This window comes from Tupaia chinensis, unplaced genomic scaffold (assembly GCF_000334495.1).
Source record: "Tupaia chinensis unplaced genomic scaffold, TupChi_1.0 Scaffold000384_1, whole genome shotgun sequence".
Classification (NCBI taxonomy): domain Eukaryota; kingdom Metazoa; phylum Chordata; class Mammalia; order Scandentia; family Tupaiidae; genus Tupaia; species Tupaia belangeri.
The window spans coordinates 225406-249865 of NW_006159886.1; the positions used below are offsets into that span (position 1 = coordinate 225406).

Below are 24460 nucleotides of genomic sequence, written 5' to 3' on the forward strand. Positions count from 1 at the left end.
AGGAAGAAAAATATTGCAGACATAGAGTATTTTGACATAAAGATATGGTTGCAAGAAAGCAGGGACCTCTGTGGGGAGAATTCTATGCGGCGGGATGCGGCTCAGAGGAGGGCAGGGATGTGGCTGAGAGTGAACAACGGCAGGCCTGCGTGTCCGGTCCATGTAGTGCTGTCTAGAAATGGCTTATATAAACAGGAGTGTCAGACATTCAGTTTAAAACTTTCTAATAAATTTCTAATTTCCAAGTCTTAGGATTATCTATTTTTATCCATTGATTTTTTATTTTTTTGGGGGGAGGCAGTAGCCTCTTTCTCCTTAAATTACTTGGTTATAAAAAATAGAATGACATGCCCTTGAATCCATAGGCACATTTCATGATAAGGTCCCTTTATCTTGATTCATGTTTGTAGATTATGACTCAGATGCGATGAGCAGCTCATATGAATCCTATGATGAAGAGGAGGAAGATGGAAAGGGCAAGAAAACGCGACACCAGTGGCCCTCCGAGGAGGCCTCCATGGACCTGGTAAAGGACGCTAAAATCTGTGCCTTCCTGCTGCGGAAGAAACGTTTCGGCCAGTGGACCAAGTTACTCTGTGTCATCAAAGACACCAAGCTGCTGGTGAGGCATTTCGAATCGCTTGATTTGCTATAAAGCTGGTAAGGGTTTCTTTGGCCTTCTAAAGCAATGGGATTTATTCCCAGTCAGCATCAATGTCAATCTTACTAGAAATGAAGCGCCCAGAGCTCGGCGGCACACCGTGCGCTTGCATCAGTTGAGTGCTGGATCCACGGTAAGCCCGTGGTGAGCGCTGGCCGACGTTGTCACGCCTTTAATGCCGTTGGTTTCCCTGGTCTTCAAGCAACTGGCAGACAAATCATTCCCAGTCTGGGGCAGTGCCTGTGGTTCGTGTCAGTGGAAATGCATCATATTTTAACTTGCCAGAAGCTGCAAGATGGATTTTCTCATTTGTAGTGAGTCAGTGAATTCCTCAAAGCCAGGTCATAGAAGTGGGATGGGTAGGCCTTTGGAGGTTTAGAGGGGAGAGTGGCCAGGAAAGGAAATTCTTTTGGAAAGCTTAGGCCAATTCTTTTTTTTTTTTTTTTTTAAATCTTAGAGGCAGAATAGAATGATAAGAGAAACAGAGACAGGAATGCACAGAACCTTTGCTGTAGGTTATATTCCGGTGCGGCTCTCTTGAGGAAGCAAGAGCGTTTGAGAATGGTGTGACAGTTCCTCTTTCCCACTGCCCCAATTTCCCCCTTCCTTCACACCTTAATTTTTCTTTTAGTTTCTTTCCGTTAAAAATCGTGATTGATTGGGACCAGCGGGTGGTGTAATGGTCACGTCACCGGACTCTCACATGGCTGACTGTGGTTTGAATCCCAGACCCAGGAGCGTGAAACTCACACGGGTCCTGTGTGCATGCATGCCCAATATCCCTAGAGGAGAATGGAGGAGAAGAGATTGCAGTGTGGCCATCCCCCCAGGGGATGATTCCTCATTTTCTGTCTCTCTGTCTCATGCCCACTCCCTATAGCAAAAATCTCTCTCTCAAAAAGAAAAAAAAGTAAAAAAATAAAAACGATGGTTTATTATTGGAAATCTGAACTTTGGTATATGTTTTTGCCTTTTGTTTTTCTTTCAGATTAACCTTGGGGGAAAAATTGCTCAAAAATTATATCATTAATATAGAAGATATGAGAATTTATGTTTTTGTATATCTTTCTTTAGTGAAGGAGCTAATTTTTTTTTAAACCACATTTCAGGCTCAGTCGCTATGGAATAGCAGTAACAAAAATGCCAGGCAAGACTAAAAGCCACATACTGGCCATGAGTTTGGATTTCTAGATTGCCTGAAAACATGCCAGGCATGCACGCCAGGGGCCAGGATCCTGAGGAGCTTGGGCGTCAGGGGACTGCAGCGTGACAAGGCTTTGTGAACGGTACCTCTGTCTCCCTCGCTCTCTCTCGTGTGCACATGTGTGTGCTCTCTATCAAACAAACAGAAAACAAAAAGCCAAGATTAATCTGTGAATTACAGGAATTTTTTTTTTTACTAGATTCTCTGGATATGGTGTTGTGTGTGTATGTGTATATAATTTAAATTAGAAATGCTTTCATTAGTTTTGTAGTAGACAGGTAATTCCCTTTTGTAATTGCCAGAGTGTACCTGTGCTTCCCGAGGTTGGAGGGTCAGAGAGAAAGTACCCCCACCACTCTTGGCGCGGGGCTGTACCAGCCTTTCGTGTTTCTCCTTCCTGTCAGGACTTTGGGCATACACATAACTGCATGTCTTTCAAACTGACAGGGCTCGGATTTAAACAAGGTCAGCCACGTGGGATTCAGCTCCCGATGCACAGTGCTTATCTGGTCCTGTATATTTTTAATTAATGTTTTTATTCCATTTTTTTTAAACAGTGAGAGTACTTATTTTTTCCACATGTGTGAATTTCTGAATTTCTTCCAAATTTAGAATATGCCAAAAATGATGCCATGGGGAATTTTTAAAGTAAAGAATAAAAATAAAAAGATTAATGTGGTCCTTATTTACAATCTGACATAATGGCTGCAAGATGTGAGTGTATTATATAAATGTTTTAAAAATACACAATCAACGCTCATTTAAAAGGGATGTTTCAGAACACAGTGGGGAAGTCTTTCGGTTGTTTGGGGTTAACAGTTTGGGATTAAAAGTCCCCTGCCTCTTCTTCCCACCCCTCAACTTGTCATCTTTTCCCCACCCCTCTTTTTTCTTCCAGTCGATTTCCTACTGTTTTTTCCTCTTTAAAACCAGAATGAAAATGCCTACCACTCAGTCATGAATTTTTAAGAAGAAATTAATTGATAGTCAGGTGAAAGAATTGTCTATTAAAAAACACAGAATTGAGGTTGTTATTTTTATTATGAAGCTTTTTACTGGTTCAAAGATGACCTATGATCTAACTGCCCAGAGAAGCCCTGTTGCTATTTAAAAAACAAAAAAGTTAACAGTAATAAAAGCAAATGCTTTCCAAATTTAAACAGTGCGGAAAGCTATAAACGGAAAACCGAAAGCTTGCTCTCCGTGTACTGCCAGTCTGCGTCCCGGCAGGCACCACCATGAAGGGCTTTTTTGTGTATTGTTCTAGCACTTGCTTCTTCCTGTGCCTCTGCAGCTCTGTGGTGCGGACTGTGATCCCTTAAACCACTGAGGGACTTATTCCTTCACTTGCTGGGAGGGCTCCTGACCCACTTAGGAGACTGTCCCCTTTGAAGAAGGCCCTGAGCCCAAGATCATGTTCCCTTCCCAGGCTAGTGGGGCAGCCGGTTCTGGTGGGGGGAGTCTTCCAGCTCCAGAGCTCCCATGGCATCCCAAGGCATTTTCTTTGAACTGCATCTCTGCTTCTCTGTCCAGTTGCACGTCCTCCTTTCCCTCCTCCTGGTGGTGTTCCTCAGGGCATACTTAATACTGTCCCGCAGGCTCCTTTCTGGTTTAGAGGCAGCTTCCCTGAGACTCAAGCCTGCCTGGATCTCAAGATTGCAGCCTGTCCTATCGCTGATAACATATCTATTGTGAGGAATTTAACTCAAGGACAAACCTAAGAGATAAAATTCCTTTTCTGATCCTTTGGGCTATGCTGTTAATTTCCATTTTACCTTTCCCTTCCCCTTTTTTTGCACTTATTCAGAACGCAAAAAAAAAAAAAGGTAAATGGTAAACGTTCATTACAGTCTGAAGTTAGTTGGTTTTGGGGTAATTTTTTTCTTCCTTTTTATTTTTAAATTTTATTTATTTATTTATTTGGAGAGGTTTTTTGCTATGGGGCGCATGCGCTGGCCAGAAAGACAGAGAGAGAGACAAAGAGACAGAAAGCAACAAATCACCCACCCCCCACCCCCAGGGATGGCCACGCCATAATCACTTCTCCTCCTTTCTTCTCTTGGGAGCTTGGGTACACACACACAATGTGACCACTATGACTTTCAGCCACTGGGTCCAGGACTTGAACCATGGTCTACATGGGAGTCCAGCAACATAGCCACTAAGCCAACTGCTGGTCCCTTTCCTTCCTTTTTAGGTAAAACAATCATCATTCGATTTTTTGAAAAGTGGATATGTTCCTTATCTGCAATAATCAAGAGTCATAGATTTAGAACTGTGAAATAGGAAAGGACTCTAGAATTTATTTCTGAAAATAGATATCCAGTTCTTCATCAATACATGGTTTAGAATCAAGAATTCAAGCTCTGCTTTTACAATTTGGGCAAGAGTCCTGGTCTACCATTTTCCAGATTATCTGACTTTGTGTAAGTTACTTAACCAACTAAAGCTTATTTTCATACATAATCTGTAACACAGGCACTTTGTGTGTGATTAAATGAGATGTACAAAATGCCTCATCTAACGTTGGCACTCAGTACATGGCAGCAAATGTTACCATGACTGACATCCTAATGTAATTTAATACAGTAATAGCAATGACGTCAAAACACATTTTACAAATAAGAAAGTGGGCCCAGAGAACTAAAGAAAAGTCCAGGAATTCAGATTAAATTAGTACCAGAGCTTGGACCCAGGTATCTGACCTGTCAGACTGTATCTTTCCATTGAGAGATACACTTTAGTCCTCAAGTAATACAGTGAAACAAAAGGAGGCAGGGAAAACGGACAAAAATTTGATTCTAAGTTTTAGAGACAGATCTTAAGTAAGAAAAATGTGAAGGCAACCTTAGTTTTTATCTTCCCAGTCGAAATCTTTAGAGTAAATGGCATTATGCCATTTGTGTAAATGGCGTGTGTGAGTTTTGGATCATCTACTTGACTAGAAAGCAAACATTTGCTGACATTTTGTACATCACGTATGGCTTATTTGTACTCTCTTTTTAAAGTTTATTTTATTTATTTCGTGAGAGAGAGAGCAAGCATGTTTGTGTGTACTCATGACAAAGAGAGACACAGCCACGCTCGGCAGGGTCTGGTCGCATTGTGTTCCTTTTCCCTCAGCTAATAAGGATCTTAGACATGTCCCCTGGTTGTTCTAGGTCAGCTCAGGATCCGAACCTGTGGCTGTCCATGTGGCTTCCAGAATTGCAGAGTAGCACGTTACCACCTGTGCCACCATGGCTAGGCTGATATATATACTTTATTTTTTTTTTTAAGTTTTGCTATAGGGCATGTGTTCTTGCTGGAGAGAGATGGGGTGGAGGTGATGGTAAGAAAGCACTCCCTCAGGGGTTGGCCATAGTGTAAATAATCCCTTCTTTTCTTGGGATTTTGCATATGCATGCACAGGCCTGAGCCTGATATGTTTTTCAAACTGCCATATGGGGGACTTGAATCCTGTTGTTGGCCATATGGGATCCAGCTCCCTTAACCTCCGTGCCACCTGCTGGCCCTCAGTATTTATTCTTTTAATAAAATAATTTATCTCTCTCTCAGAAAGGGGATAGAGAGGCGATAGGCAGATACCAAGCAATACTGGTTATACAATTATTATGTTGTCTCCCCACATTAAGGCAGTATAACAATGTATCTCACATATTATTCATGTAAGTATAAATATATTTTATGTATTTTTACTTATATAAATGTATTCATGTGCTGCAGTTATGAAGCTTCACTAGAAGCTCCATCCATATAGGGACTTCGTAGGGGGGATCATTTCTTAGATGTTTAGTTAACTTTTGCAGAATTAATGAATAAATGTGTATTACTAAACTTGGAAGTAAAATGTCAACGTGAGTTAGCACTTCGTGTGTGCTGTTAGCCTGCAAATCCATTTTCCCACTGCTGACCACTCCCACTGCTCAGTCTGACCTCCAGAGGCCATGCCAGCACTCACATTTTCGTCGTGCTGGAGTTTTGTCAGTACTCATGTCTGAACTTCCCTGTAATGTACATTGATCTGTTATGTTAAATGCAGTGCTATAAAAGCTCCAAGGACCAGCAGCCTCAAATGGAACTGCCACTCCAAGGCTGTAATATCATGTATATCCCGAAAGACAGCAAAAAGAAGAAGCACGAGTTGAAGATTACGCAGCAAGGCACAGACCCGCTTGTTCTTGCCGTCCAGAGTAAGGAGCAGGCAGAACAGTGGCTCAAGGTAGGTTGTCTGTTCCATTTCTGGAACACTGTCATTTCCAAACCTCTTTTCATTTCTTTTTTTGCATAGGTAAAATGGATTAACATGAATAATTCTGCGTTTACTAGCTGGATATCCTGATATCTTGCAGTCAATCAGAAACCTATGGCATTGTAACTCTTGGCTTTCAAAGGCAGTCTGCCTTTGCAGGCTGCTTCTAGGCTTTTCTCTTTTACTCTTTATTTATTTTTCCTTTTTATTTATTTATTATATTTTCCCACAAACATTTACTTTACATATCAAAATATTTTTGCTCATATTCCATAGTTCTTTTTTTTTTTTTTTGAGAGATTTTCACTGTAGGGCGCGTGCACTCGCCAGACAGACAGAGAGAGACATAGAGACAGAAAGCGAGAAATCACCCCCCAGGGGGGATGGTCACGCCGCAATCCCTTCTCCTCCATTCTCCTCTCGGGATCTTGGGCACGCACGCACACGCGCCCGGCGTGAGTTTTTTAAGCCACTGGGTCCGGGACACGAACCGCGGTCGACTACGTGGGAGTCCAGCGACATAGCCATTACGCTAACTGCTGGTTCCCCAGTTCTTGACAGTTAGTGAACAACTTTCAAAATTTTCAGAAGACTAAATTTTAAAGATAACTTTTAAAATATTTGTTATAACTTTGTGACTCTATACTGACAGACACAATATGATTTAAATATTTTGGAGAAAGTATTTATATGTCAACTACTCAAACTGTTGAGAAGCAAACACCCTGCAGAAAATTCATGCAGGAACCTTCCCTATTCAGCTCTGCCTTCCAAGTGTTCTGTGCTTTACCACCTGCTAGCAAAGATCAGTCTCTTTTTCTTCCTTCAAAGTCTTCCTCAAGGTAATCCTCTGGTTGTGGCTCTTCTTTTGCAGTCTTTTCTGATTACAGCGCTGGGCTGGAAAAGTCCAGGTTATTTTATGGTACAAATTCTTTCATATGGCTTCTCTAATCCTCTCTGCCAGGCAGAACTGTTCATGACGATCTTTCCAAAAACTTCTGTCAACTTTCTTGAGATCTACTTAAGTTCCATAGTCTTCTGGTCCTATCTCCACATATGACATTCTAGTCCAAGCCCTGGCAATAACAAGTATTTCCAACTTCCGATGCAAGGCAACAGGTATTATTGAACTTATGCAGATAACCCTTCTGCCACAAAATAAAAATACTCACAAATATTTTCTGATTCCAGAGGGGTCAGGAAGGGAGAAAATTTTATGTTTCAATTTAATAAAAAAATGAAGAATTAAGCAAAAAAAAAAAAAACAGAAAAAAAACAAAATTTTAACAGATTGCTGAACCTACCAACAGCTCAAAAGAAAGCAAAATCTTTAAATCTGGAAAATAAAGTGTAGAAAAAAAAAAGCAGTACAATTTTAGTCAAAAGTCATAACATTTAAAAAAAATTTAACTTTATTACTATTATTTTCCAGTTTGATCAGACAGAGAGAGAGAGAGAGAGAGAGAAAATGAGAAAGCAAGCCACCAGGTCCAGGACCTGAACTGTGGTCTGCCATGTGGGAGTGCAGCACCCTTAACCACCATGCCACCTGCCAACCCCCAAAGTCATAAAATTCTATCTCACCAGTTCAATTTCATATAATTAAACTCTCTTCTGTTGAATTCGTAGTGTTACTATGGCCCAATCTTTTCGTTTAATTCCTGGAAGTTAACATTCAATGTTATTATCGATACTTCTGGACTTGTCCCTAGCATTTTCTTGGTTGCTTTTTGTTCTCTTATTTCTGCCTTTGTGACTTTAGTTTCCCTTGTATAGCACTCCCTTCAGAACTTCTTGGAGAGCTGGTCTGGTGTTGGAAAATTCTTTCAGGTTTTCTTTATCTGAGAATGTTTTTATCTTTTTTTTTTTTTCCCAATATGAAGGAAAATCTTGCCATGTATATTATTCTTGGTTTAAATTGTTTTTCATTTAACAGTTTGATTATATTTGGCCAAATACATTAGCCAAATCCACAAAGACAAGATACTAAAATTGGCGAGAGATAAATGTCAGGTTACTTACAAATGTTATTACATCAAGCTAACATCAGACCTCTCGTCGGAAATGATGTGAGCAAAAAAAGAATGGGAAAAAATATTCAAAGAATTAAATGAAAAACAGTTTCAACCAAGAAAACTATACCAAGAAAATGCTAGCGACTTCTCCAAGAAGTTCTAAAGGGAGTGCTTTACCAGTAAAACTAAAGTCACACAGACAGAAATAAGAGAACGAAGAGCAACCAAGAAAATGCGAGGGGCAAGTCTGGAAATACCAATATGATGTGCCTTGGAGGAGATCTTCTTGGGTTGATTCTATTTGGGGTCCTTTGCATTTCTTGGGTCTGCATATTTGAATTCCTCTCTAGGTTTGTAAAAATTTCCAGGATTTCATGGAATAGGTTATCAAGACCCTTACTAGTTTCTTCACCTTCTGGGATACCAGTTATTCGGGTGTTTGAGTGCTTAATGGTATGTAGTATTTCTCGTATATTCTCACTTTTGTGGGTGATTTTCTCAGTCACTTTGGTGATTTTTTTCTAAGTCAGAGGTTTTGTTTTCAACATCTAAGATTCAATCTTTTGCATGGTTTAATCTGCTTTTAATACTTTTGAGGGAGGCTTTGATTTCCTGTAATACGGTTTTCAACTCTTACAGCTCCATTTGATTCCTTTTTATGGCATGTATTTCTTCTTTCTAATCAGAAAGAACTTCCTCACTTCCTGGAAATCGTTGTCTCTTTTCTCTTGCATCTTCTGGAGTACATTGACTCTCATCTCTTGCATCTTGTTTAGTTTTTGTCACTATGGATATTCTGAATTCTTATTTTTTTGAAGAGGTTTTTGCTATAGGGTGCACTCACCAGAAAAACAGAGATCGAGAGATAGAAAGCGAGAAATCACCCCCCAGAGGGTATGGCCATGCCACAATCCCTTCTCCTCCATTCTCCTCTTGGGATCTTGGGCACGCACGCATACGTGCCCGGCGTGAGTTTAAACCACCGGGTCTGGATCTCAAACCGTGGTTGACTATATGGGAGTTCAGCGACATAGCCATTACGCTAACTGCTGGTCCCAATATTCTGAATTCTTTATCGGATATTTCCACACATTTCTTTTTACTGTCTGTAGATGATGGAGGGTTGTTCTTTTCCCTTGGGGGCAAAATAGTTTCTTGGTTTCTCACATTTCTTGTGCCTCTGTAGTGATTTCTGGTCATCTGATGGGTTATATATTTAGTCCTAGTCTCTTACAATCAGTTCTAAGCATTCAGGAGTGTGCAGGAGGAGAAGATCCGCAACTCTCTGCAGTTCCGTCTCCCTGATACTCACTAAGCAATCTGAACTTTTGACTTTGGAACTGGATATTACAAAGCCCTCACAGTTTCTAGAGAATAGGTGAACCTGGGCTGAGTTGTGGGGTTTCAACTGAGGATTTAGAGGTGTGTGGGAGGAGATGAGCCACACGCACTGCAGCTCCGTATTTCTCCCTGCTGCTCACTCTGCAGTCTCTCTCCTGGATTTTATTCATTTGGTGCTGTATTCACTTTTGGCTAATTGCTTAGAGAAGGTTTCTGCAACTGTAGGACCATGTGCTTTAGTGTAAGGTGCTTCTGAGACAATTTCTCTCCTCTGCTGTGTTTTGCAATGTGATATCCACAGAAAGAGATTTTGAGTTCAGATTTGTAAAGAGGAGTTTCTTCAGGCAGCAGATTCAGTAAAGGTTGAGGATTTCTGTGACCCTTCTGAGCTTTTTTTGGGATCTGGAAGATGAGTTTTAGAGCAGAGATTCAGTTGCCTTAGTCCTTGAACACGACAGGACACACCCCAGATCTAAATACCTTCTGTCTGAGCTTTTTGGGGGTCTGGAGGATGGGGTTTAGAGCAGAGATTCCATTGGCTTGTCCCCTCTTTTACTTTTTCTTTTCTACAGCTGTACTTTATTGTGTGTGGATGTGTACTCTCTATTTAATATTCTGTTTGGGATTTGCTGAGATTTTTAAATTCATGAATTATCATCTTTCTAAAGTTGTAGGAAAAATATAGCCATTTCTTAAAATATAGCTTTGTCCTGTGTCCCCCTTTACTGAGACTATATTTAAACATAGATCAGGCATTCTTACTATATTTTACTTCTTACCTTCTCTTTGTATTTACTATCCTTTCTTTTTTTTAAAAAAATTATTTCCTTTAGACTGGCTTATCTTTTCTTGTTACTCTGTAGCTGTTTCTGTCTTTGGCTGTTTCTAATCTGCTGTTAAGTTTGTTCCTGTTCATTTGGTTCTTATTCTTGTTGTGGCCGTTGTCTTATTCTGCTCAGGCTGACCTGACAAAATACCATAGTTGGGGTACTCATGAACAATAGAAATTTATTTTCATAGCTCCAGAGGCAGCGAAGTTCAAGACTGTAGTGTCAGCACAGTTGGTGTTTGGTGGGGGTCTGCTTTCTTTTCAAAGATGGCGCCTACCTTCTCATGTGAAAGGCAGCATACTGTCTGAGGTCAGGAGGGCTCTGTCCTCTTAATCTAATCACCCATCGAAGGTTTCATTTCCTAACACCATCACTTCATAAGTTAGAATTTCAGCGTATGGATTTGGGGGACATATTCAGTCCACAGTAGTAATTTTCAATTCTAGAGTTTCTATTTTTTCTTTTTAAGAGGTTTTTGCCTTAGGGCATGTGTCCTCACCAGAGAGAGAAAGAGAGACAGAGATAGTAAGAGAGGAAGTGAGAAATCATCCCTCAGGAGATATGGCCATGCCATAATCTATTCTCCTTCATTCTCCTCCTGGGATTCTGGGAACACATGCACATACGCCTAGGTGAGTTTTGAGCCAACAGGCCTGGGACTCGAACCACTGTTGGCCATGTGGGAGTCCAATGATGTAACCGTTACGCCATCGGCTAGCCCCAAGTTGTTTTTTTTTTTTAAACTGGGAATATTATTTTATAGTTTTAAGTTTCTTTTAGAAATATCTGCTTGGCCTTCATCTCTGTAAAACATAAGCATCGTTATTTTGACAGTAGTTTCGGGTAGAGTTTGGAACTCATTCTGTTACCTGTTTTTATGCCTGTTCATGTGCTAGGTGGTTACCCCATGTTCATGCTGGCTAATATATTTGGAGAATATTATTGAAATAAACTTTTATTACAGTTTTATTGAGATGTCATTCACATATCACAAACTTTACCCTTTTAAAATATATTGCGCTGTTGGAAAAGTCATGATGCATTTCTGCATAGAAAAACAGGAAAATGCGTCACGACTCTTCTGACCACTCAGTAATTCAAAGCTGGGCATCGTGGTTTGCGCCTGTAATCTCAGCCACTCAGGAAGCTGAGGTGAGCAGATGGAGACATAGTGAGATCCTGTTCTTAAAATGTGTGTGCGTGTATGTGTGTGCGTGTGAATTTAGTGGTTTTTAGGATATTCATGGAGTTGTGAAGCTATTACCAAACTCTAAGTTCAGAACATTTTCATCACCCAAGGAGAACACCCTGCCCACGAGCAGTCCTCGCCCACTTGCCCCACCTCCTCCTCATCCTAGGAAGCCACTAATCCACTTTCTTTTTCTATAGATTTGCTTCTTCTCAACATTTCCTACAAACACACTCCTGTAGTGTGTGGTCTTTTTTGACTGTCTTCTTTTACTTAGCATCACCTTCCAAAGTTCATCCATGTTGTAGAATGTATCAGGACTTCATTCTTTTTTATTTTGGTGTCAGGTAAGAAACCATCGCTTAATCCAAGGTCCTAAAGATGTATACCTGTGTTTTAAGTGTTTTATAATGTTAGCTCTTAAATTTATGTTTGGGATTCATTTTTTAATTTAATTTTTGCATACAGTATGAAGTAGGTCACCCACTCTACTCTTTCTCATGGGTGTCTAGCTGTCCCTGTAGAAATACATACATGGGTTGTTGAAAACGTCATGGCATGTTTTTCTATGCAAAATGGGTTATGTCTTTTGTGACAACCCCATTGTTAAAAATTTGCCAGATAGCATATATGCTTGTGGAAGGTCTGTTGCAGGGAGTAGGAGAAATCATCGGGGGCCTGGTCGCACTGCGGTCCCTTCTCCTCCACTTCTCCTTTTGGGATTTTGGGAGGGCATGTATGCACACACTCCTGCAATGTGTTCAGACTGCCAGGTCTGGGGCTTGAAGCACATCGCCGGCCATGTGGGATCCAGCTACTTCAACAACCAGGCCACAGGCTGGTCCAGAAATAATGTGATTCTTAGGACCACGCTTTCCTCGATCAGGAGCATTTACATTTGGCTTTGCCACACTCTTGGGGCATTTCTCTCTCAAATAAGTTTAATGTCATTTCAGAGTTTGAGGTTTTTAGAGCCACCCAAATAACTTGAAGTAGCCTGCAGTTCATTCAAGGATAGGTTTGTCTTTATTTCACTCTTACTCCGAGGTACATTCTTTGGGGTCCCCATCCTAACTTTGGATGCTTTGCCAAGGCTCTCATCTTAGGCATGCCCCGGACTCCAGCTTTGACCCCTGGCCCTGCAAGGTTGACAGAGGTACTACCTAGGCTCTGAGCTGCCTCCTCTGGGATAGCAAAGGCAATCCCAGCTCCCAGGCCATCTCTGTGGCGTTCCTTCTTTTTCCCAGTTAGCTCCTGCCTCTCAAGAGCTCTTTCATGCTTTCAGGAAGATGCCTTGTATTTTTGATCTGACTTTGCTAATTGTCTCTGTCAGGTAGATTGCTCCAAACCATCTAAGCCATCATGACTGCTAGTACCTGCTGGGGGGTATGTGTGGGGAGAACAGCCTGATTAAGTATTTTGTACAAGTGGCTCTTAAAAATGAGAGTATTCACATAACCCTTGTTTCCTTCTTATCCCCAGGAAGATATAAAGGTCAGACTCCATGATGTAGTAATAATAGTTTCCATGAGCTGCCCAGGACACATGGATGTTGCCTTTTGTTAATTTTTCAGTGGTGGCTATGACTCTTTTCATACACAGCAGGCTGAGGAGAGGTCACCTCACCCCCGCCGCCAGTCACCCTCCCGGAAGTCCTGCGATCAGACATTTCTACTGACGAGTGTACTTATTAGCCATCCAGATAGAGAACTTTAGGATGGTACATATCAGCCACCACTGTGGCTAACGTCTCTAGAGCCTTGGAAAGTCTGCAAAGTACTTTTCCTCCCCCCGGAAAAAGGCCCCTGAGAAAGGTGTTCTCACTCGCGCTTCCATTTACAGATGAGGGACTGAGTCTCAGATGCCAACACGGCCCTGCGAGTACAGAGTCATTGGACTGGAGCCAGCAGCTGCCTTTCAGGCTTCGCATGTCCCCCTCACCCTGTCGGGCCTGACAGCGGGCCTTTTCTTTTACCTCCCTCACTTCTGTGATCTTCGGCGAGGAGGCAACCACAGCTGTGAGTGAGTGAGAAGCTTTCTTGATGAATCCATTTTCATTACCTGGGCCCCCTCTTTTGGTTCTCTGTACCCCTCCTCTGCATTCTGTGTTGACCTGTTCCTGGCAGGAGAACCAGAAAGGTCACTCTGAAACTTGAGCTGCCTTCTTTTTTCTCTCTCTCTTACAGCTTGCTAAATATTTCATGTATTCTAAAGAATAGCCCCTTCTTCCTCATGTCAGCCTGACATGAAGTCATCCCGATGTCGTTGGGAAATGGTGTGGAACTGGCAGTGCAGCTGACAGGCAATTAAAAGTTCTTCATGATGCTAGCTGCTGATGGAGTGAAATAATCTTGCCTCTTATTTCACCAGATGTGGGATACTTATAGATCAGAGACACTTAGCTACTTACAGAGTGATTACAGTTTATGAATAGAAGTTAATTGCAAGAATTTTTTTTTTATAGCATTTGCTGATATTTCTTGAAAAGGGAACTAAATAATACTGGGTAAATGATCTTTTTCTTAGAAGTTTACATCGATTAATTCCCCTATTTAATATCTGAGCTGTTATTTTCATCATATAGAATAGTACCAGGACCTAAGAAGTCTTATTAGTCATAAAAGTCAAATGGCAAAACTGATTTTAGCCAATCCATTACGGAATGTTACTTATTTGAGTCTAGCAAAGATCTGAGAAGTTCTAGTTTAGTTTTTTCCAGATACCATTGTTAGATCAACTGCCTTGTCAGAATCACAGGAAGGTTTTAAAAAACAGATTCTCAATGATTCAGATCATTCAGGGCCCAAGAATTTTCCTTCCCTTTTCACTTTGTATTGGGTTGTCAATATTGACTTAATATTTTTTGTATCTGTTTTAGTTCCAAAATGCTGCAGATGGAAGTGAAGCATGCCTTCCTGTTTAATTCCCTCTCCCTTCTCAAAGTTAACTGCTCCTGACATTTTTTTCGATCGTCTTGGTATGCTTTTTAAAAAACACTTCTGCTCTTACACATGTGTACTCCTTAGCTATAAATGGTGCTGCTTTTCATGTTTAAAATGGCCACAAAAGTGGCTCCACGTTCCACGTCGCCTCAAGGGCTTTTCTACTCCAAACCATTTGACATCCATTGTCGTGTGTGTGTGTTCATCTCTTGCAAACAGCAAGGCTGTGAGCATGCTCACACAGGGTCTGGCTGGCATGGCTTCTCTAGCAGGGACAATTCGTGTTGAATTGCTGGGTTTGGCATGTGCACATCTTCAGCATAACTAGGTTTTGCCAAGCTGTTGTCCTGGGTTGTTTGTACATCTGCTTTTCTATCAGCAGTGTAGGAGAGTAATCATTATTTTGCATGTATCCTTTTAGAGTTTCTTTATACACGTGCAAACAAATGGAAATGAAGAGATTTAACCACTCTTCCAATCCCTACCCCCATAGAAAAGTGCAGTGGTATTTTCACTTAAAAGTGTTTGTTTGTTTGTTTGTTTTTTCCTTAGCAAAATTTCTTGGAGGTTAGAGAACAGAGCACTTTCTTCCCTCTTTTTGTTAACCGTGTATAACGTCACGCAAATAGATGAGTTTTTAAAAAACTGTCTCTCATTTGTGAACATTGAATTGTTTTCAGTCCTTCGAAATGACACACAGTTCTGTTATAAATAACTCTATGCATTTTTCATTTCACACTTCAGCTAAGTTAAATTTCCAGGAGGAAGAATTGCTTGCATGAAGGTTATACACATTTGTAATTCTGATACATACTTGAATCTTTCTTCATAAGAGACTTGCCAATTTCCCTTGCCACCAACAACATATCAGGGTGTATTTTCCTTTTCAGAGTATATTAGCAAACTTCTGAATTTTTTAAGTCTGGTAGGGAAGGATGGATCTCTTATTATGAATGACATTGAGTATCTTTCCATAGGATTTAGGAGCCTGCGGTTATGTTACTGTTTCTGTGAACTGTCTGTATACTTTGCCCTTTTTGCCTGTATTCTTTGCTTTGAAATATAATTTTAAGGAGTTACGGGATGACAGAGGTAAAGCCAGGTATGCTAATCACTGTTCTCTTTCAGCCTGATTGTTCCTTTTTAAGAGGGACATCACGGAAGACGTAGGATTTAAGAGCATGTAAGCAGTTTTGTAGTCAGGCAGTTAAGATAAATGATATTTTGAATCATTTTGAGTAACGTCTTGGGAACCAGCAGTTAGCATAATGGCTATGTCGCTGGACTCCCACGTAGTCGACCATGGTTACATCCTGGACCGGGTGGCTTAAAACTCACGCCGGGCGCATGTGCGTGCGTGCCTAAGATCCCGAGAGGAGAATGGAGGAGAAGGGATTGCGGCGTGACCATCCCCCCTGGGGGGGTGATTTCTCGCTTTCTGTCTCTCTGTCTCTCTCTGTCTGTCTGGCAAGCGCACGCGCCCTATAGCGAAAATCTCTCCAAACAAAAAAAGTAACGTCTTATTTGACTTTTACAATTGCTTCTAAAATTCAGCATAATAAATATTGGGAGACAGGTGTGAGAGCTGTACTATGTCAGGACCATCTCGCTAGAACATGGGCTGGACTTCCTCTCTTTGAATTGCGATCTGAGCCTTACCAGCTACCACGCAGCTACATAACCTCTCAGTGCCTGTGTTTCTACATCTATAAAATGGTCATAGTATCTGCTTTCTAGAGACTGCACAAATACTCGAGATACTTTGTTTAAAAGAAGGAAAAAAAAACAAAAACCCACTCCCAAGTGAAAGTACACTGCACCTTTCTATTGGGGTTGGATAAAATAATGTTAAGATCTAAAACATTCAGACTGGCACCTGTGTATGTAATACGTAGTGAGCACGTTTGTAAGTGTAGGCTGCTGTCCATGTCGTTAGGCGTCTACCGTACCTCTCAGTAACCTTACACACGCCTGCTGAAAACTGTGTGCACTTCTGGGTAAAGCTGGATGTTTTCAGGGGAAAGTGTTTACATGACTTCTTTCTACCCTCCTTTGAGCAGAACTGCAAGGGAGGCTGGGAGGCATTACCTTCCCATGTGCACAGAAACAAGAAGCAGTATAGTGGATAATTGGCTGCATCTCCTATTGCAAAATAATCTAACAACCTAAAACAGCTCTCTTAAATAGTTTATACAAAAGAAAATGTGTAAAGAAAATTGGCTGTGTGATTAAAGAACCCGTATCCCTTTCCTAACAAGGGTCCAGATTAAGCCTGGGTGACGTTGACCGACCTCATCCAGTCTTCTCTGCCTGCCTCCTTCCGCATTCCTGTAGGGGGACTTTGGGCAACACTGTAAGCATTTTATTGCATCTGTGGTGTTAAGTAGCAGTAGATGAATATAGTTGAAAAGAGTTGTTTTTTGATTTTTTTTACCTTTTATTTTTTTAGATGAGAGATTTTTGCTATGGGGTGCATGCGCTTGCCAGAAAGACAGAAAGCGAGAAATCACCCCCAGGGAGGATGGCCACACCACAATCCCTTCTCCTTCGCTCTCCTCTCGGGATCTTGGGCCCGCACGCACATGCGCCCAACATGAGTTTAAGCCACTGGGTCCGGGACTTGAACTGCGGTCAACTACATGGGAGTCCAGCGACATAGCCCTTATGCCGACTGGTGGTCCTGAAAAGAGTTCCGAGAGTGATGCTATTGTGCTATGAAAGTATCATAGTGGTTTTGCCAGAGGTCTCACAGAAGAGTCGTATACAGATTTGCTATGTTGCTGCAGACCTGGATCCTGTCTATGCACGTTTTTTAGGCCTTTCATGTCCACCCAGGCGTTTACCCTTTCTGGTGCTCTTTATTCTTTCCTTAAGATTCGGGCCTCCATCTAATTTCCTTTCTTCTCTCCCTTGCTGTGATTTGAATGTGCCTCCCTTCAAACTCATGTGTTTGGTTGTATTGTGAAGGTATTAAGAGAAAACCACCTAACTACGATGTTGAAAGGTGAGGCCTTTGGGAGAATAGGATTAGGAATTTTAGGGGGAGGCCTCCAGATTGAGTCCTGGTAGGTGTGTAAGGACAGGAATGAGACAGGCGTGCTCTGCCCACTGTCCACACGCATCCATGAGACGTCTCTGCAGCCCTCGTATCTCAGCCCTCCAGACTGCGAGCCGAATAAACCTCTGTTCTTTTTAAGTTGGCCAGACTCAGGTATTTCTGTTATTAGTAACAGAATGGACTAGAACAACCCTGACGATTCTCTTTAAATTTTTTCTTATAAAGCAGGCCTTCTGGAAATAAATTTTTTCAGCTGTGGCTGTCTGGAAATGTCTATTTCTCCTTCACCTTTGATGGGCTGTTATTACTGCAATTGTTTCTCTGAGTGTGGTATGTCATTTTTTTTCCATAGGCTCCTTTTAAGATTTGCTTATTGTCTTTGGTTTTTAGAAGTTGACTATGATTTGTCTGGGTGTGGTTTTAAAGGTTTTTATCTTTATTGGTGTTTGTTGAATTTCCTGGTTCAGTGGGTCAATGTCTTTCATCAGTTTCAGAATATTTTTGGCCATGATCACTTCAGATACTTTTTTTCCTGCCTTATTTCTTTCTCTCTCGCTTTCAAAATTCCATATGTCCATATGTTAGGTCATTTGCTATTTTCCGATAGATTTTAGATATTCTGCTTTGTTTTTCCTTTACTCCTCTGTGGTGTTTCCATTTTGGTGGATAGTTTTAAGTTTCTCTGTCCTCATGTTTACAAATCCTTCCCACGTCTGTGTCCAGTGTAGGCCCAACTAAAGAATTCTGTCTTTCTCATTTCTAGTATTTTTCTTTCTTTCCTTTTGTAAGATCTTTCTCCCCTCCTTTATGCGTGATAGACCGTATGAGTGCACGTGAGAGTGAGAGGAAGAAAACGAAGACAGGTGGGCCTTCCACAGAGTCGGGTCCTGCTGTGGCCCTCTCTCTCCAACCCTCCAGCCCACTGGATCCTGGTGCTCACATGTGTGCCTGGTCTGTTTCAGGCTTACCTGGCTGGGGATTCCAACTGCAGTTGTCACATGAGGCCCAGCTTCCCTTGAGTCGTGCATTACCCTAGTGCCATCCAGCTGTGCTGTCCCTCTTTGTATTTTTTAGTTTTCATCTCTGCTGAAACCATCTCTTCATCTATGTTGTCCACCTTTTTTAGTAGCTGTTCTAGCATTTCTAGCATAGTTATTTTAAAGTATTTGATCATTTTAAGGCCTGGATTGTCTCTGGGATTGCCTCTGTTGAATTTGTGTGAGAGAACAGTAGAGACCAAAGTGAATTGTATTTCTTCCAGACATGGGTACGTCCCTCCTTTTGTCATCCCAGTGTCAATCTCCCCGGTAGGTGAGGCTGCTCTGGACCTTCTTGCAGCTTTCCTTCAATTCAGCTCACTACAGCTTTCAAAATGGTTTGGCTGGCTCAGGAATTTTCCCTCAGCATGGCTTGGGATCTGAGAGTGTGGCAGTCCGGAGGTCTCTGTATGTCACAGACATACAGCGGCCACCCTTCTGAACCGCCTCGTTGGTTTGTCTTTGCCTAGGGGACAGCTTTTGGCTTGCCGAGGTGGTTGTCTCTTTGGTCTGCAGTCGTGCCTCGATTTCTGTGCCGTGGAGTGGAGGAAATCCCTCTGCCCTCTCTGTAGCTTTTGAAGGTTGGCTGTGGCTTAGGCTCTGGGAAGCTCAGCCCTCCTGGCTGGGGCTCTCTCCACCTCCCCTCCGGCCTTTGCAGAGCGGCCACTCGCACTCGGGGAAGTGCTGTGCGTTGAGGGGGTCTCTCTGCACTCTGTTTCCAGGCTCTGTCACTGCGGCTTCTTGAATTTGAAACCGTTAGGCCAGCTCTCATGTGGCTATTAAAAAGTTGACTGGTTTGTTCCTCTGGTGGATTCTCCCCCGCCACCCACTATCCTGCCAGTTATAAGGGCGGCTGTGAGGGACTCTTCTCAAGAAGGTGTAGTTTATTTAGGTTTCTCTGCATCCTCACTGCTCTGGTCAATTAAAATAAAGATTTCATGGTTTTGTTTTGTTTTGTTTTGTCTTGAGAGAGATTTTTGCTATAGGGTACATGTTCTGGCCAGAAAGACAGAGAGAGACAGAGGACGGAGAGACAGAAAGTGAGAAGCCACTTTGCCCCCTCAGGGGGGATGGCCACATGGCAGTCCCATCCCCTCCATTCTCCTCTCAGGATTTTGGGCACATACGCACATGTACCTGGCGTGGGTTTTAAGGCATTGAGTCCAGGACCTGAACCATGGTCGACTACGTGGGAGTCCAGTGATGTAACCATTACACCATCTGCTGGTCCCTAGCATATCATCTCGGTCTACAGTCCAGTGTGAGAGTAACGACCTTGCATGTCTTAACGTGGTAGCCAGAGCGGAAATGCTGTCTCTTCTTTTCCCTGCATTGGTCTTGCTCGATTTGATCAGTTTTATTAGTTCTCTCAGAAACCCAAATTCTCTTTCCAAACATTTTTTTTTTTTACAGTATGATTATTTTTTATTTTACTAAATTCTCTTTATTGTTTTGCTTCTAGATTATTTTGGCTCAATTTTCTGTAATTATCCCAACTTCTAGAAATGTACATTTAGATAATTATTTTAGTAAGCTTTCTTATATATGGATTTGAAACTATCTTGCCTCCTCCCAAGCACAATTTTAGCTATCTCATATATGTTTTGATATTTTGTGCTTTTATTATCATTTAAATCAAAATATTTTTCTAATTTGCATTGTGATTTCTTCTGTGATTAATGATCTATTTGTGAATACATTGCTTACTCTCCAAATATTTGGTATTTTTTAAAAAATAATTATATGCTTTTTAATTTCTAATTTAATTGTACTATAGTCGTACAACTTGGTATAATTTGACATCTTAGCAATGTAGTCAGTTTGATGACTGTTCCACGTCTGTGTGTGAAGAGTGTGTTTTGTAGTTGTTCTGTTTGTCTGTAGATCAGGCATTAACTGTCATATTCAAATCTTCTGTACCCTTTATTTGCTTTTTCTTTCCAAACTGATTCAAAACTTCATGATGGTGGTGTTCGGTGAATTAGGTCAATGCTTTCATCTTAGCTCATTAGTCTCCCTAGAAAGGCTACGTCTTTATAAACTGGAATTACAAAAAGAAAAACAGAGGACAGCTATCATACAAGGAGCGACCTCCAGGTGGCCGGAAGGGTAGTGTTAGAGTAATAGAAAGTGAGTGAAGCATCTGTAGGTCTGGAGTACATCCTGGGATTCCTTGAACTCATGTGAGATTTGGGACCGACACACTTCCTCATCTACCTATCAGATAGAAATTATACGTATCAAAGAAGAAGAGAATGAAAAACTGGTATCATTGTACTCTTAGAACTGTGAGGAAAGAGTGCGTATGGGAATGACTATTCATTTTATCACCTAGAATCCCTTCTATAGAAGCTGTAACAACTCTGTAATGTGAATGGTTTCGTAAAACAAAAGCAAGTGTTTTATTAATATGAACAGCTGTTACCCCATGTTGTCTAAAACTTATGACCTAGACTGTCCGTGTTTTGAAACAAGGCTTGAGGGCAATAAAAGTCTCTTAGCTCAGTCCCCGAGTCCCTGCGCCTTGTCAAGTAGGAACAGCGTGAGAGCTATTGGACGAGCGCATGACTTTGCCCACACTTCTTTGAGAACTGCTGCCAACTTTGTTTTTCTCTTCTGTCTGAAACTTCCATTACCAGCAGCTCTTGCCAAAATTAACTGACTCTGCATGTGTGTGTGTGTGTGTGTGCGTGTGTGTGTGTGTACACAAATGCTGCAAACAGGAACCATTGTGCAGGGGTCAAACAGAAGACAAGGACCAATATTCCCAGAAACAGAGTGGTCAGGTTTCCTTAAAAATGTGCAGTGATTGTGTTTCTGGAGATGATGGCTCTAGTTAAAAGCAAACAAAAATACCACAGAACATGTAACAATTTGTTTTTTGGAAGATTTTTTATTCTGAATTTGGATCTAGCTCTCTTAAGTACATGCTGAACCTCTCATGGAATTTGGCTCTTTAACTAGAAATATACTGATAGAATATAGCAATGTATTTGTAGCTCTTCAAAGAATCCAAATGATTAATCTTTTATTTATTACTTCCGAAATAACTGAGCAGTTGGCAATCAAGGGGGATTCAAAGTAGAAAGAAGCTTCATGAAAATAACCTGCTCTCTCTAACTGGTTAAGAAAAATTTTCAAAGCTTGGTTTATGCTCACTGGTCTTTCCAGTGATGTCTCTCTCTGAGTCTCGGACATCATTTCTGTTTAGTCTGGGGGAGGGTGAGTAATCTCATGATGCCAGGAGGCCTTGAGTCCCTCCCTACCCCCAGCCTAGTCCCAGGTTGGTGTCTGGGTCTGTCCTGGTCCACTGTGTGTCTATCTCCTTCCTACACATGTTGGAAACACTGTTATTTTCCACAAGAAATTTGAGTTCTAGCTGGTATAAAAATGAGAAATTAGAGAACAAAATTATATAATTTGTGTACAGCATTCTAAACATTCAGATTTTGTGTTTGGATTTATAAGGAAAGGCTTCTCAGAAAGGTGATTACAAGAGTTAGCCTCTTTTTTTTTTTTCTTTTTTAAATGTATCTATTCTGCCAATGAGAGAGAGAGAGAGTGAGACAGAGACACAGGGAGAGAGAGATACAGCACCTCTGACAGGGTCTTTTTTTTTTTTTTTGAGAGTGCTTTTTCGCTATAGGGCGCATGCACTCGCCAGACAGAAAGAGAGAGGCAGAGAGACAGAAAGCGAGAAATCACCCCCAGGGAGGATGGTCACGCCGCAATCTCTTCTCCTCCATCCCCCTCTTGGGATCTTGGGCACGTACGCACACGCGCCCGGTGTGAGTTTTAAGCCACTGGGTCCGGGACACGAACCGTGGTCAACTACGTGGGAGTCCAGCGACATAGCCATTACACTAACTGCTGGTTCCCCTCTGACAGGGTCTTGACACTGCATTTCTTCCCTAAGCCTCACTCAGTTCGGATCATGGGCACAGCATACCCAGCCTACTCAGGGAGGCCTCTGCCCTCACACCGATGAGCTTCTCACGTGGGTCTGCCTTGCAGAAAGGCATGTTTTCCCGCTGCAGCGGTGTCAGGCCGTGACACGAGCTCGCACTAACCCATGTGGTAGCCGACCTTGCTGGGTGCTGGAGGGACAGACCTGGAGGAAAGGGGAGAGCAAAGGGAAGCGAAGACATTCCAGGAGCCAGGAGATGCCAGGAGAAATTCTGCGGGAGCTGCAGCAGGGTCTGTTAGGTAGAGAGTGAGGACGTTAGCTGGGGCAGGGCGTGTGGTAGGGTAGGGTGTGTTGGTTTGAATGTATGCCATATGGCTTTTGTCTACATCCCTTTTTAAAATGCTTTTCTCCCTCAGGATTTCAGGAATCAGTGCAGAGGACCAGGGAAACGGTCACGTGGCTCTGTTTATTTTAGTGATGGCCTACTTTCTCTCCTTCTGTTTTTCATCCATTCATTGTTTTCCCTCGTAGAAAATCTCCAGTCCAATTTACTGCTGTATTTCCTCATTTTAAAAAACTTAATACACATTTTAAAGTTTCTGTTACATTGGCAGCACCGGTGTAAGCAAGGTAACTCCTGTCAAATGCGCGTAACTGAGTAGGAGACGCGGGCCTGCGTGACACCTGGACGGGGCGGCCACGCTGCATAGCTCATACGCAGTATGTGCTCCCCACGTAGCGAGGGCCAGAGCAGCACGTGTCAGAGACCTTGGCCACACTGAGAGCATGAGTTCTAGTTAGCTAAGAGAAAACGCATGACCCAGAGGACGCCCTCTGCATAACACACACACACACGAGGCTGATAGGAATACTTTGAGTGGTATTGCCAAAGTACTCTTTTATTAGAAAGAGAGAGAGAGAAAGGGGGTAATTTTTTTTTCTTTTTAAATAAAAGTATGTCTCCAGAGATCATGGGTTCTTGCAGGTTATATATTAGGGGGTACAGCCTTTTGTTGTGAAATTAAGAACTTGTCGTGTTCAGGACTGTTTATGTAACAGAAACATTTCAATTTTAACACAGTAATCTTGGGCAAAGAGCTGTTTTTCCTAGTAGCTTCTTTGGGAGAAGTGCTGGGTTCTGTTGCTGACTCTCACAAAGACTCCCGAGGCATGGTTTTGTGCGTGTGCTGGAGGAGGAAGCAAGGCTCCGACAATGGCTCAGCTTCACATTTGTAGCAAGTAGCAGAATCAGGCTGGAAACCCAAGTCTGTTAGACATAAGAGCTCACGAGTTTTTCACTTATTAACACTTCTTTAGAGACGATGAAAAGGTCAAGTTACAATAAACAAATGAATAAATAAAGTTAAATAAAATAATTCTTTAAAAAAAAAAAAAGATCTTGTCCTCGATAAGAAACTGCCTTGTCAGTTGAAGGTTTAATCATCATGTCAGGGCAGGTGAGGGGACAGAGATGTACCACAGAAAAAGCAACAGTTGGGGCCAGCAGGTGGCGTAGTGCGCGGGGGCACTGGACCCCCATGTGACCAACTGCGGTTTGAGTTCCAGACCTGGCAGCTTGCTGGCTCAGTTTCCCTCTCTCTCCCTCTCTCTTTCTGTTCTTCTCTAGTCAAATTATAAATAAATAAATAAATAAATAAATAAAGATAAATAAAATAATTCTTTTTTTTTTTGAGAGATTTTTGCTATAGGGCGTGTGCACTTGCCAGACAGACAGAGAGAGACATAGAGACAGAAAGCGAGAAATCACCCCCCATGGGGGATGGTCACGCTACAATCCCTTCTCCTCCATTCTCCTCTCGGGATCTTGGGCATGCACGCACACGCGCCCGGCGTGAGTTTTAAGCAACCGGGTCCAGGACGCGAACCTCAGTCGACTACGTGGGAGTCCAGCGACATAGCCATTACGCTAACTGCTGGTTCCCAATAAAATAATTCTTTGGAAAAAAAAAAGAAAAAGCAATAGTGAAATTAGCAGGAAAGTAAAAGAAACAGAAAAAAAACTA

The 24460-nt window shown here is 41.9% G+C and overlaps 1 protein-coding gene across 3 annotated transcripts in view; it reads left to right on the forward strand.

Moving 5' to 3' along the window:
• AFAP1 (actin filament associated protein 1) overlaps nt 1–24460 on the forward strand; it is a 183789-nt gene that overhangs the window by 91506 nt on the left and 67823 nt on the right. For all 3 annotated transcript variants that reach the window (XM_006153638.3, XM_006153640.3, XM_027773866.1), the window contains exons 5-6: nt 411–622; nt 5908–6087. In XM_006153638.3, the coding sequence (XP_006153700.1) occupies nt 411–622; nt 5908–6087 (392 nt within the window). The remainder of the gene's footprint in view (nt 1–410; nt 623–5907; nt 6088–24460) is intronic.